Consider the following 14,398-nt stretch of genomic DNA (forward strand, 5'->3'; position numbering starts at 1 on the left):
ACGCGGAGGGCATATTACACATATAAGACTTTTGCTGATTAATTTTTAAATTTCGTCCTTCATCACCAAATTTATTTTTCAGTTATGTTTGTCATATTCTATTGTAACGTATGTAGTCGTAACTCATAACCACAAAAAAAAATTGTAATAAATATACAGATATGAGAAAACCCCAACCAAAACATCCCCTTTTGGCCATCCACAAATTTAATTGCAACACTAAACACACAGATTATAAACTGTAAACGATAAGGTATGAAATCTGTTTGAAGGTAACAATCATTTAAAAGATATTTCAAGACATATACTTTTAACATTTCCAACCAAAAATGTATATTATAACTGACTATTATGTAGTTTTCCTTTAACCAGAAAAAAGCCTAGTAAAAAAATTTCCAGATTTAGGCTTGTCCAAGCATGCGACATGAACATATCTTCCAAGCTTGTCCACTTGCCTTGGCTCATTCCTCGTGTCTTTCTTGCACACTTTACATGTTTTATCAACCCACCCTTCTTCTACATATTCACCATCAACTAAACAAAACCAAACATAAAACAAAATCTAGGGGTAAAATAGGTAATTCCGACTTCATAAGTATAATCTAATTGGTATGTTATATCATTTGAGCTGAATAATAGAGGTCCATATTGTTACCTTCAACATAAGATTTGAAGAAATCTTTATACGTCCCTCCAATCTTTCTCCGAAGAGCGCCATACTGCAAAAAAAATAAAACATTTTTTTGTAACAGATCCGACCATTTACAATCTATAATTGGGATATCAAGTATGATTCATGGAATCACAAAATTGAACCGAAAGATAATTTTTGGCCCTAATTCGAGAAAACTAGAAAACCATTAGGTGTAGTGGATTTTTGCTCTTTCCTGAAAACCACCAAAATCGGACCAAAAACCAGTAGAATCTAGTAGCTAGGAAGGATTAGGAGAGGAAATTACCTGTTCCCTGTTCATTTTCTCTCCTGATTTGGTTGCTAACCGGGCATCTTCAATAAGCTGTGCATCTTCAGCTGATCTAACCTGAGAAAAATCCAGAGCTTCTGTAACACTTTCAAACAAACTCTGCTTCCTTATTTTGGGCTTTTCATCTTCATCTTCTTTGCTACCCTTCTCTGTTTTCCCTGAATACACTCTGAATTTGTAATAAGAATTGGTGGGAGTGAGGGTGGCTTGTTTTGAAGCAGTGAAGTTAGAAGCAGGAAAAGCAGGTGATAAGGGAAGAGCCCTTAACCCCATCCCCATGCTCTTTGGGAAAATATAAACCGACTCTCAACAAACTACACCTTATATACTTTACTTTCTATGCTTTGGGTTTGGGTTAATTTAAAAATATAAAAATCGATTTCCTATCAAACATGTTTATATATATATATATATATATATATATATATATATATATATATATATATATATATATATATATATACAAACTTATTATATATTTATTTGGATAAACAATTTATTATAGCTTGTCCTAAACCATTGTTTGTAAATTGTTTTGGGTGGATGAGACGATTTGGTTGTGTAATATGCAATCTCAACTAGTGGTTATTTTTTTCTATGCTGAGCTGGATCACTGGATGTTTGCCACGTGTCAGTTACAAATGTATGGTTTGTGGGTTGTTACGTGGCTCTTTGGCTGACTATTGAAATTGAGAGGATCAATTTTACTTGTCCCTTGGTAGTTAGTGTAGTGGTCAATGAAGGCGCCAAATGCATACGTGATATATCAATTTAAGCACAGCTTCAATATTTATAAAGAATTCACGAACAGTCCCCACTATATAGTATATTTATTTGTTGTTTTTATATACCAAGCGTGAAGTATTATAAAATAAAATCTCCCAAAATTTATCATGCGTACTTTCTTTTGGCAACAATAGAAATCTGCAGCTTTAAATTTGTGGAAATTCATGACTAAAGTTGAGTCATACGATTCATTTATATATCATTCTCCTAAAACTATTAAATGAACCGATAAGACTGTCAATATTATACAAACTTGTAAAATTCAATAGCCACTTTCGCTATTTAATAAATTTGTTCAAAAAGTATATCTTCACCTTTAAAAGGACATCAAAAAATGGTTTACCAAATTAAAGATGATTTCTATTGATATGAACACAACTTACATAACTTCTCTCTATACAACATAAACCATCCCAACTTCCAACAAGGACGCTGGAGGCACCTTCAACACCACATCTGGTCCCCTACAATTCCGCCTCAGAAAATTATACCCAAAATTAATCGCTAACCTCTTCAAAATCGACGACCCTTGTTTTGTTTTCACATGCGAGTGTCCAAGTATGAACGCAGTCCCACTTTGCTGAGCATCCAACAGATCTTGAAGCTCTTCTCTCATGTGTACATCTCTCAAATCACCACCCTCATCATCATCATCATCAGCAAACCTCACTCGCCTAGGGTTCATGTTCATCTCTGTTATGTCTCCCATACTCTCCACTGTTGGAAACCCTAACGAGACGCTAACTTGTGTTATGCTTTCATGTTCTTCAAAACCCTCCAAGTTCCCGATTACAGCAAGCATCTGCTCCCCTGACGACCTACTTGACCCGAATCCGCCATCTTCTTGACCATCACTGGCGGCTTCTGGGCGGGACCAATCATACCGGATGAAATCGGTTAACCGGTTTATAAGTTCAGACTCGAAGGAATTCACATCTTGATGAACATCACGATACCCGTAACGAACAATACATCTATAGGATCGAAAAGAAGCGGGACCCACACGACCCATGAGGTACCTTTCAGGTGGTGGGACAAAGGGTACAGGGACAGATTTCACACACACAAACACCAAGATCCGGTGAAACGCAGGGAGGTTGGTGACAAAGCGGGAGAAGTTAGCCGGGATACCAGAGGTGAGATCAGTGAAGACAAGCCCGATTCCAGGGACTCTTGAAATGCCTAAACTTGAACCTAAGGCTAGTAGCCATTCTAAAGAGACCTTATTTTGAAGGTCGTATTGGTATTTTTTGGTGGTGGCGTAGTGCCAAACGAACATGATGGTGACTAGAAAGAGTGCTAGGAGAATCGGGAGCCATGCACCTTCACGGAATTTAACCAGGGAAGCTGAGAAGTAGAGGAGTTCTATGGAACCGAAGAAAAATAGGAAGCAAAGAGCTACGATTGGAGGTTTATGCCAACAAAGAATGATGACTAATGATGTAAGGCAAGTTGTAACCATCATCACCGCCATCACTGCCAATCCTGCAGATGAATTAAGTATAAAGATTTGAGTAAAGGAGTAAAGGATCACGCACACTAGGTGTTCGATGAAAAACCACAAAGAAAATGCACGAGTTTACTGATACAATCATACAAATAACAAACCTGATGCGTTTCCCAAGTGTTTTGTATCCCGGAATCCAATGGTGACAGCGATACATAAAACCATGAGTATCCAGTTGATCTCCGGGATGTAAATCTGACCATGTTTCTTGTCCGATGTATGAACAACCTTAACCCTTGGAAAACAACCGAGTGATTGGCTCTGGTTAATGATCGAAAATGTTCCACTGATGATTGCTTGACTACCGACAACAGAAGCAAGTATGGCTATAACAAGAACCGGCCACCTCACACTTTCTGCATACGTGTCAACATTATATTATTACTTATTAATTAACCATTTATTATTGTGAATTTTTTTATTTTAAAGTCCTTCTAGAAGAATATATATATATATATATATATATATATATATATATATATACCTGGCACTGACACGTAATAACTAATGTCGTGAGCCATCTGATGATGTTTTGACAGATAAGCCGCTTGTCCCATGTAACCTAGGATTAGCGCGGGATAAACGAGAAAAGAGAAAGCAATCTGCAGAATAATTTTTCCACACAATATAAAATATATAAATAACCAAAAAAACTAAATATAAAATCTTCATATCTGACTTTCGTTTATACCTGAATTGCAGCATATGAGAAATGGCCAAGATCCGCAAACATTGCTTCTGATCCTGCAAGAAACATAATTAACTAATTATCAAGATTTTTATGAACATGTTAAAGAAGTAGTTGTTAGTTGTTACTAGATTCGAATATGAAGTTTTATTTTACCTGTAATGCAGAGTAAAATGCCTCCCAATGACATCCAGCCACGTGTCTTTGTCTTCTTTAAAAACTTATACATGTAATAAGGTGAGAGAGCTTTGTAGACTTGTGGGTTCCAGACGAATATATTATATATACCAAGTCCACTTATGCATATCAGCCATAACAATACAATTGGAGCAAAAAAGAAACCAACTCGATGTGTCCCATAATGTTGTAGCGCAAATAAACACACTAATATGAAGCAAGTAATCGGAATCACAGCATCTGCATATTTAATATTATAAAATATAAAATTCTTTCTTAAAATATGTACTCAAAACAATTCAAATTAAAGAAAAGTAGAAAACTCACATTCATGGTGTTGTTTGGACATGGATAACTCAAGCCCAGAAACCGCAGAGAAAACTGTGAATTTGATGAATAAATGATGTTAATAGTGAAAAAAAAAAAGTTAAAAAGGGGTTGCAAAAAGTTTAAAAAAAGATTGTAATTTTTATACCGGATATAGCTGGAGTAAGTAGTCCATCTCCAATAACCATACACGTGCCAAGAAGAACCAAGATTAGTAAAGCTGTATGCAAAGATTTGTGCTTTTCAAGCAACATTTTCACTTTTGACCTGTTTGACTTTTCACTTTCTGGAGGTTGCTTGAGTTTATAAGTAGAGAGTGATTCATCCGCAGTTTGTTGATTTGGTAAAAGGCTTACTTTAGCATGTCGGCATATTGAAGAATAAAGTGCAAAAGTTCCACCTATACATAGATAAAAGAAAAAACAGTTATTTATAAAGTTTATTTGTTAAAAAGAATATAACAATTCAAATTAAAAAAATTTTGTTTACCTTCACCATTATCGTCAGCTCGAAGAACAATGAACACGTATTTGAACAAAGGGACAAGAGTTAAAGTCCAGAAAACGAATGAAAGAACCCCAAAAATCTCTTCATTTGTTTCTGAATGATGAATGTCTGATGCAAATGTGGATTTGTAGACATAAAGTGGGGAAATGCTGAGGTCTCCATACACAACACCAAGACTTTGATAAGCTAACACCAATGTTGTCCTCCAAGAATCCTTTTAAATGCAATTAAAAAAAAAAAAAGTACGTATAAGGTTTTGTAACAAAGCGAAAATATAAAAAGGGCTAATGAGCTACATCGGCAACAAAATTCTAATTGTGTTCAATAGAGCACTAAACACAAAATTTTGTTTCAGTTTGGAAAGCCAACATGTTATGGCTGGTTCAATAAGTTTTCATGCCAAAATGGCATCCAACCTGATTCCTACGTGGCATTTTAATTTTTTCAAATTGGGTTCAATAGAGCCCTAAACATCAAGTTCATATATCATTAACCTTAAATAAAATAACCAGCACGGAATGGCAATTTTGGACAAATTAAGGAGATTTGAAAATGCAAAATCGCCCATCATTTCATCCAAATTTGTTCGACTTTGTAAAACGTAGCATTTTTACAAAAAGGGTAGGTAATTAGTTAATAGCAACTAAAATCAGTAGTTAGAAGAAACAATCACTCCATAATTAAGATTAAGAGGGCAAACCTTGGAATTTCCCCAACATTTTTCCCTGCCAAGATCCATGCTTCTTGTAGATCAAGATTTCCGTACGACTGCTGACGATGAAACGAGCTAAATGCAGATCCCACCTGCAACAAAACTCAAATTATCAAATCACTCAAATAATAAGAAAGAGGGTTACAATATTATTGAAAGAAAGCGATAGCAACCAAGAAACAGTGACCCATTCGTTTTTTTACCGATATACCCCTATTTTGGTCTCAAGAAAGACGAAAAGAGCTTGATGAACAAAAGATTTGAAACACCCATTAACTAAAAAGTTTAAAAAAACGAAAAGGGATTGGATTGAAGCAGAAAGAGTAAAAGATTCAGAAAAGAACCAAAAAGATTGTGTTGTTTTCCCTTATAATATAAATAAAAGATTTACTGAAACTATATGAAAACGAAGCACATACCTCACTCAATCGTCACCAAGAATCAAGAATTGAAGAATCAAGTCAAGTGGTTTGTTTAAAGAAATTCAAGATTGTTTTCTTTTTAAGAAAAAAAACTTCACTTCACCCGAAGTAGCAAGAAAACAAGAGAATGTTGGGAGACGGCAAGAAAGAGAAGCAAAAACCACAATCACATGACTCCAACAGCAAAATTCAATTATCATCCTCTACAAATTGAGCCCACAAATCGATGCAACTTTCAAGGAACATGTTTTAGTATTTGTCTCTCTCACGCATCAAAACACCGACGCTATGTGTACACGTGGATTTTATGAGAATTAAATTTCCACCATTCTTACTAACCAATCATATATAATAGTAAATCAAAGTGTCTAAAATTAGACAAGAAATATATCCAAAACCTAAACCAGATCTTGTGACGTTAAATCTACACCTTCCATTGTTGAAGTTTCAACAAATATCAATAAATAAACCAACATATAATATGATCAATACTTGAAAATTGTAAATGATGATAGTTTTTTTTAAAGATTTATGTCAAACCCAATAAATTATGTTATCATATAATATTTTCTAGGATCTTTAAGATTCTGGACTTGAAGGGACCAAATGTCTCCTTTTACTTGTTAGGTTTTGATGCATAATAAAAAGAAGGGAAATAGTCAAATTCCTTATATATCATTGGTTTCTTGTTATTTGTTTATTAATTGAAAAATATTATTTTTTTTCGTCATCCAAGAAAAATACAATAGCATACTGAAACAGCACAAATTATATAATGAAAATGAAGAAAGAAAGCCATTGTTGTTACGTATTTTGGGGTCCAAAATTGACAACTTTGTCACTTTCAACATTTCACAACAATGATAATTGAAAGCTCATTAACCAGTTTGAGTGGAATTAAAACAACCCAAAAAAAGGTGTTTGGTAAGAAACATCTTTCTTTTGACCAATTGTGTAAGTTCATGACATTTCTTGTCCAGCTTTCTTCCATAAATAGCTTTCTTTTTGCAAGAAAAATAATGTATTATATAAAAGCAAAATTAAAATATAATGGTTTAATAATGAAGTCGGTAAACAGCATCGGTTATTACTAGATCGATCTGATGAAAGAGTTGGATAAGAACAAGGGGACATTAGAACTTACTATCGAATCACGAATCTGAATTCAATATAATACAGAAGATGGGCATTTTTCCGCCATTAATGGACTGTTGAAGCTCTGAACAACCCTTTAAATTCGGTCTGCCCGAATCTATCTGTCCAGATTTCTTATATTGTCTATTGGAAATGAAGAATTAGGATAGAAAATTGGAAGATGATCCGGCATTAAAGATCTTGAGGAGAGAAGTGTGTGTGTGTAATAAAGTGGGGTGAGTGGCGAACACAAAACGGGAATCTCTGCCGTTATATTTGCAGAGCCAAAACATGGGCCGGGGATATTTCACGGGATTACGAAAAGCCTTTTGTTTAGTGGGAGACGTGGTAAAGATGAAGATGACAATTAAAATATTTTTAGGTTAAAATGGATATCTTTTTTAAAAGGTCAAAAGACGTTGAATTCTTTCCAAAAAGTTAGTTTTATTTTATACTACGCGTAACCTCGCATCTTGCGTAAAAATGCATTTAAGTGGTTAAAATAATTATGGAAAAAAATAAAAATATGTTGAAATTTACGTTTTTAGTTATATATTTTGGGCATTAACCGAATTATCAAATAACATAAAAATTCATCAACTTATATTTTGATACTATCTAATATAGTTCATACCTTATAAACTTTACTTTTACTTTTATAATATCCAATATATATTATAAGTTTTTGTATAACATTAATGTAATCTACTTTTCTTATGTCCGATAATATTTTTTGGATAAAATAAGAAATAAGTTGTTTTGAATGAGCTATTAATAAACAATATTGAACTAATAAACTTTGTATTACATTATTTATATTACACCAAAACATCCAAGGTTTTATATATGAATTTTCAAATATTAAACATTGATATTAAGAATGAAGTCATACAAAATATATCATTATACATAAATGTCATCAAGAGTTTTAAAATAAGTCGATTAGTAAATATGATATTTAATTTTAATTACATATTTTGCAAGACGTACGTTTGACTTTATGTTGGTGCGCCGAGAATCATCTTCCTTAATTTGTACCTAAAAAATTAAGGTGAATAAGAATGTAAAATAGATATTACTAAGTAATAATATAAATAATTAAAAAGGGTATGTGGATCTCCTACCACTGGTTAAAGACAACGTACATCTCTAGTGGTATCGATTCCTATGTGAAATTGAAGTAGTCATTCTATGTACACCTTGTTTTCTAATTACATAAACAAATATGAGTAACCAAACATAAAAATGTTATTTTTATGTAGGAAAAATATTTTAGTTAACTAACAAATTAAATAATATAAGTTTAAGAGTAACGAGTTTAAAAACATTAATATTTTTATTAATCAATCAATTAAGTAACACATGTTGAAATTTTTACAATCATTATTAAAAAGAATTTGAAATATTAGATTTTAAATGAATTTTTGTTGAAGTGTTTTGACCTCTATTTTATATATATATATATATATATATATATATATATATATATATATATATATATATATATATATATATATAGGTTTAGGTTCTATGGAAAACAAAAAACCCTAAAAATCATAAAAATGCATAAAAAAATACTTAGAGATCACAAAACTTTTTTTTGAATTTTTTTTATAAAAAATCGCAGCTTTTTATTAAAATTCGTTGAAAAAAAAAATAAAAAATCAGTTTTTTTTTTCTTTTATAAAAAAAAAATTCAAAACTTTTTTCAACGAATTTCTTTAAAAACCTGCGATTTTTTCATAAAAAATGTCAAAAAAAAGTTTTGTGATTTCTAGGTATTTTTTTTATGCATTTTTATGATTTTTAGGGTTTTTTTGTTTTCCAAATAACTCTTCCCTATATATATATATATATATATATATATATATATATATATATATATAGAGAGAGAGAGAGAGAGAGAGAGAGAGATGGAAAGTATAACATATGTATAAGTTTTAATTAATATATTTTTGAAACGGTACAATTACAAAACAAAAAATAACATATTTAAAATATTTAATTAAATATTTTCGACATCACCCTGTATAACATATGATCAATATATTAACGATTAAACCACAATATACAACGACTATATAACAATAATCCAAAAACGAAGAAAATTTAAAAATGAATTAGTATAACAAACTTACAAATTAAAAGTTCTAATATAATAACATATCTCCAAAAGTGGTCATAAGACCTCGACCTAACACAAAAACTTTTAAGTTTGTTTTCTTTCTGAAATTTATAAATGATTTGTATGCATGTCTTTCCAAAACATTGGTCATTTTATAGTAAACTTTTTCATTAAATGCTAATTAAACATAATACAAGTTATAAAACTTTTGAGTATTAAATCATAATTAAAAAAACTTTTGAGTTGCATTAGTTAAAAAAAAGGTTTCAAATGAATGTGGTTTGAGGAAGTTAAAAAATGGGGTTTCAAATGCATGATATTCAAGAAAAAATGCTAGCTTTATAAGTATGTATGATAAATGAAGATTTTGTTTTGTTATATGTTAAATGTTATTTTGTGGTTATTTTGAATTAATTTTTTCCACATGCTATTTTATGGGTTTTTCCTATTTTATTAAATTTCATATAATAATTACAATAAATGTAGTAATAAATGGATATCAATATAATTAATGGACTTACCTTTTAAATTCAATATTTTCAAATTAAAGTTCATTAGTTTCTTTTGTTTATTTATTTAAAATATTTATTTAAATTTAAAAGATAAAAAAACATTTCAATTTTAATAATTCATTATTTTTCTTATTTTCTTATAAATTCAAAGTTCTCAAATATTTAAACCTTCGTATTTAACTTTTTTTTTAAATTAACCAATGTAATACATGACTCTCACAGCCAGTTTTGTATATAGATGGTGCTTGGCTAAGTTTATTTAAAATGATAAGCATTTTTTAACTTATAGCTTATTAGTTTATAGCGGCGTCAAAATGGAGCTAAAAAAATGTTTAGATTAGTTTATCCGGTGTCAAAACGCTATAAGTTAATAAACCATTCTTAGTGTTTGACAAAATGACCAAAAAAGTTTCCCAGAGATGTTAAACCGCTATAAGTTATAAAAAGTTTTGATATGTTAGGGGTTACTAACTTATAAAAAATGACTTATTTTCGGTTTAACACCGTTATAAGTTGTTTTTAAAAAACAATTTATCCAAACATTATTTTATCTTATACCACTGTGGAATTAATAATAAGTTAAAAAAACTACTTTTTTAAGTTTAGCTAAACACCCTCGTAATATAATTTAATAATATATGTTTTGTTTGATATATTTTATAGAATATATATTTTACTATTTATTATATAACATATAGAAAAAAATTCATATGTTTTGCTCTAACTCACATTAATAAAATAAGTAACGATCATTATTTGATTTGAGACTATTTATTATGAAAAGGTTTCATAAGTTGTCTCCACCCAAAACACCGACGCAAGGAGTGTAGTTGGATAGAGAATCATATCATTGTTTGATTTGAGACTTGATGAGACGTATTATGCTTTACAAATAATTCATGGATTATGTCATGAATAAGTGTTACTAGATTCATTGGTCTTAAACCAAATAAGAAACGTTTATGAGACATTCTTTAAGATGTTAAGTAGGGTTTGTACCTTACTAGCATGTGTAAAATTCTACGATTATGAGGCTTACTCTCATCATGAAGTGCTCGATAATCTAGAACTTAAATTAGAGATATGTTGCCTCGTTGGATGTACCGATAGTTTTGGGTAGAAGTTTTTTTTTTTAAACAAGGTGTTTGTTGCTCAAAGAAGTGTATTGATATCCAAAAGGGCTAGTGGGAGCGATATTGTTCTTGAAAGGTTCAAGAGCCAACCAACGTCTGACATCCCATATTTTCCAGAACCGATTTTTTTCTTTACGCTTGAAAACGATAACATCTTTGTTTGAGGAAAATCTCAGTTTATTAAACCATTTTAAGTACAAGTGATTGTTTCAAAAAAACAAAACCCTTAGGATGTAATAATCAATACACAACATAAGTTACAACGTAAAGACCTAATGGTCTTAAACACCATTGCAGGTCATCTCTTTAATCACACAACATTTTATTCAAGTCTTCACCAGTCTTAACACCGCTACTTGTGATGCATATAAATTAAGTGGGTCGGGTTGGGAAACCTGGTGATACATATGGTTTTCAATCCCATAATGTTATTATGATGTTAATCCATAATCAATAACCTACAAAACCAATTGTTATCCATCAACACATCATAAATATCTATAAGACATTTTTCCTTTAGTTACCCATCCCGTTGATCCTTACATATTGGTCATATACAACGATCTTATAATATATATCCTCATGGATCACTCTAGGCAACGAGTTGACTATACTGCTGTAACGTCCAAAAACAGTAAAAAAAATCATTTGGAAGTCTATCAAATCATTCATCAATTGTTAAAAATCAACATCAAGTCATAATATTCAAAAAAAATCAGAGTACAATTATTCAAAATACGGAAATCATGAGGGGAGGATGTTGTGCTATCACGTCGGGCCCTTCCCTTTCGAACCAGAAGTACCTAAAACCATAAACATAAACTGTAAGCACAAAGCTTAGTGAGTTCCCCAAAGTACTCCATACCAAACATACAACGAGCCCCGCCCTGGAGTATATTTCAACCCAATAAACAATCATGGGCCCCGCCCTAGGGTATGTTTTAATCCGAACATGCCATAGTGGGCCCCGCCCTGGGGTGTATCTCAAACCGGTAACCATAGTGGTCCCCGTCCTGGGGTGTATTTCAACCCGATCACAAAACACACATATCACATATCGACCAGTAATATATGTATAATCTAATAATAGGCCGGCATTGGTGCCTTCAACCCATGAATACAGTAAGGAGACTCACCTCACAGATAAACGAAAAAGTTGAAACAACACCTTGCTCCGAAAACCAACTTTACCTGTCACCTTTACAAAAAACAGTGACCAAAACTCAGACTACAGCTCAAAATACCCAAAATACCCTTAGGCCAAACTTGGTAAAAATCTAGTCCAAGTCAATAGGTCAAAAAGTCAAAAAGTCAAAAAGTCAATCCCAGCGCAGAACGCATAGCGTCCATAACGGACGCATAGCGTTCAGGATGCATGGCGTTCTCTGGGGAACACATAGCATTCTCTAGTTGATTCCTTTTTCTTCCATTAAGAACTTAATACTTAATCTCTTTTGCTCAAATTCCAGATCTAACCCTAAACTAACGTCCTTAACAATAAAGTTTCCAACTTTATGGTCTTGCATGACTAATAAGTGCTTAACACAAAAAAACCCTCACTTCTTAACCCAAAAAGACATCCTAGTTCATGCATGGAAGGAAAACAACGACCAAGACTACATTTTTATGACTTATCACACCTCAAAACAGTTGAAAGGACAACTCAAAGGTCCTGCAGTATTCCATACTCACAAAGATCAAGAGTTTGGACAAAAAGGTGCCAACTTTAAGCTAAACTAGATCTAAATGAAATACTCATCAAGGTTGGAGCTTTATACCTTTAGAATATGCATAAGGGAGTGAAGATGTTGGATCCATGGCCTTAAATGAAACACCACAACTTCTAGGTTTTCCTTCACCACCAAGAGTACCATAATGGCACCAAAATGACTCTCCAAGCTTCAAAATACACACACACACACACTTTAAGGTTTTGAAATGAGGTCAATGAGGAATGAAGGCTAGAGTTAAGGAAGGGTATGGGGTTATAATGATGCTTAAATAGGGTCCAAACCCTAAAAAATAGGGTTTTGAGTCCAGGCTGAGAACGCATGGCGTCCAAGACGGATGCATAGCGTTCCCAACGCATGTCGTTCTCATCGAACACATATTGTTATACTAAAGATGCGTTTTTCTTCAAACGTAACTAGGGACCATTTTTGCCAACAATTCTTATAACAAGGTTATAAAAGGAATACCTGGAAAACAAGGTGTTACAGCTCTCCCCCACTTTAAATAGACTTCGTCCTTGAAGTCCCCTGCTACAAACAAATCAGGATAATGCTCTCGCATCTCCGCCTCGGGCTCCCAAATCCATTCGGAACCCTTACGATGTTGTCACTGTACCTTGACCAAAGATACCACCTTATTGCGTAAGGTCTTCATCTTCCTATCCAATATCGCCACTGGTCTCTCTACATAATTCAGGCGATCATCAACCTGAATATCGTCCAAAGGGACAACCGATGACTCATCGGCCAAACACTTCCGAAGCTGAGACACATGGAAAGTGTTGTGGATTCGACTGAGCTCATCAAGAAAATCCAGCCGGTATGCAACCTTGCCCACTCGGGCGATAATCCTAAAGGGATCAAGAAATTGGGGGCCCAACTTGCCCTGCTTTCGAAACCGTATGACACATTTCCAAGGTGACACCTTCAGAAGCACCAAGTCTCCCACCTGAAACTCGCGATCCAAACGTCGTCGTTCTGCATAACTCTTCTGCCGAATTTGCGCGACTCGCAACCTGTCGCGCACCTGCTAAATCAACTCAATGGTCTTGAGTATCACTTCGGTACTCCCCATGACCTGATGCCCGACCCCCCTAACAAACTGGGGTCTTGCACCTCCTATCATTCAACATCTCAAACGGTGGTCGGTCAATGTTGGCATGCTAAGTGATATTGCAGGAGAACTCAGCCAATGGAAGGTAAGTGTCCCAACTCCATCCAAAATCTAATACACACGCCCGGAGCATATCTTCAAGCGTTCGAATCGTTCGCTCACTGAACGTTGATCTAAGGGTGGTATGATATACTAAAATGCAACTTAGTACCCAACTCCTCATGAAACTTCCTCCAAAACCTGGAGGTGAAACGAACATCCCGATCCAAAACCACCGACACTGGCACCCCGTGTAGAACCACCACCTCCCGAATGTAGATGGCAGTTAACTTCGTAGCAGATATACTCTCGGCAATAGATATGAAATGTACGCTCAATCTTTGTCAATCTATAAATAATGACCCAAATAGAATCAACTCCACGTGTCGTTCTTGGCAACTTTGTGATGAAATCCATGGTATCCTCTTCCCACTTCTACATGGGAATGGGTAAGGGTTGCATCTTGTCGTGGGGTCTCTGATGTTCGACCTTGACTTTCTTG

General features: G+C 33.4%; 2 protein-coding genes across 4 annotated transcripts; both read right to left on the reverse strand.

Moving 5' to 3' along the window:
* Positions 1–232: 232 nt before the first annotated feature.
* Positions 233–1,353, reverse strand: LOC145132408 (potassium transporter). The gene is made up of 3 exons (XM_079067181.1): positions 960–1,353; positions 656–719; positions 233–534 (listed from the first exon to the last, which is right to left on the reverse strand). The coding sequence occupies exons 1-3, from the start codon at positions 1,260–1,262 to the stop codon at positions 365–367; spliced, it is 537 nt and encodes a 178-aa protein (XP_078923307.1). The 5' UTR covers positions 1,263–1,353; the 3' UTR covers positions 233–364.
* Positions 1,354–2,107: 754 nt separating this feature from the next.
* On the reverse strand, positions 2,108–7,554 carry LOC145132406 (potassium transporter 2-like). 3 transcript variants are annotated; one of them, XM_079067179.1, is made up of 10 exons: positions 7,254–7,554; positions 5,676–5,779; positions 4,958–5,189; positions 4,617–4,868; positions 4,469–4,522; positions 4,121–4,381; positions 3,968–4,020; positions 3,761–3,878; positions 3,378–3,632; positions 2,108–3,254 (listed from the first exon to the last, which is right to left on the reverse strand). In XM_079067179.1, exons 2-10 carry the CDS (start codon positions 5,712–5,714, stop codon positions 2,164–2,166), a joined length of 2,355 nt encoding a protein of 784 aa, XP_078923305.1. In that variant the 5' UTR covers positions 5,715–5,779; positions 7,254–7,554; the 3' UTR covers positions 2,108–2,163. The 3 variants fall into 3 exon arrangements, with proteins under 3 accessions (XP_078923305.1, XP_078923304.1, XP_078923306.1); XM_079067178.1 differs by lacking the exon at positions 7,254–7,554 and adding an exon at positions 6,107–6,435; XM_079067180.1 differs by lacking the exon at positions 7,254–7,554 and adding an exon at positions 5,891–5,983.
* Between the last annotated feature and the right edge of the window lie 6,844 nt (positions 7,555–14,398).

Source organism: Lactuca virosa, chromosome 8, assembly GCF_052849685.1.
Source record: "Lactuca virosa cultivar CGN04683 chromosome 8, Lactuca_virosa_CGN04683_v6, whole genome shotgun sequence".
In the NCBI taxonomy this organism is placed as follows: domain Eukaryota; kingdom Viridiplantae; phylum Streptophyta; class Magnoliopsida; order Asterales; family Asteraceae; genus Lactuca; species Lactuca virosa.

Bases quoted from the DNA above. Each gene is read 5' to 3' on its own strand.
- LOC145132408 (XM_079067181.1), bottom strand. From the start codon at position 1,262: ATGGGGATGGGGTTAAGGGCTCTTCCCTTATCACCTGCTTTTCCTGCT. The intron at 720-959 runs GTAATTTCCTCT...TTTTTTTTGCAG, and splicing joins AGAAAATGAACAGGGAACAG to TATGGCGCTCTTCGGAGAAA. The intron at 535-655 runs GTAACAATATGG...GGTTTTGTTTAG, and splicing joins CTTCAAATCTTATGTTGAAG to TTGATGGTGAATATGTAGAA.
- LOC145132406 (XM_079067179.1), bottom strand. From the start codon at position 5,714: ATGGATCTTGGCAGGGAAAAATGTTGGGGAAATTCCAAG. The intron at 4,523-4,616 runs GTATAAAAATTA...TCAAATTCACAG, and splicing joins ACTTACTCCAGCTATATCCG to TTTTCTCTGCGGTTTCTGGG. The intron at 3,255-3,377 runs GTTTGTTATTTG...ATTCATCTGCAG, and splicing joins ACACTTGGGAAACGCATCAG to GATTGGCAGTGATGGCGGTG.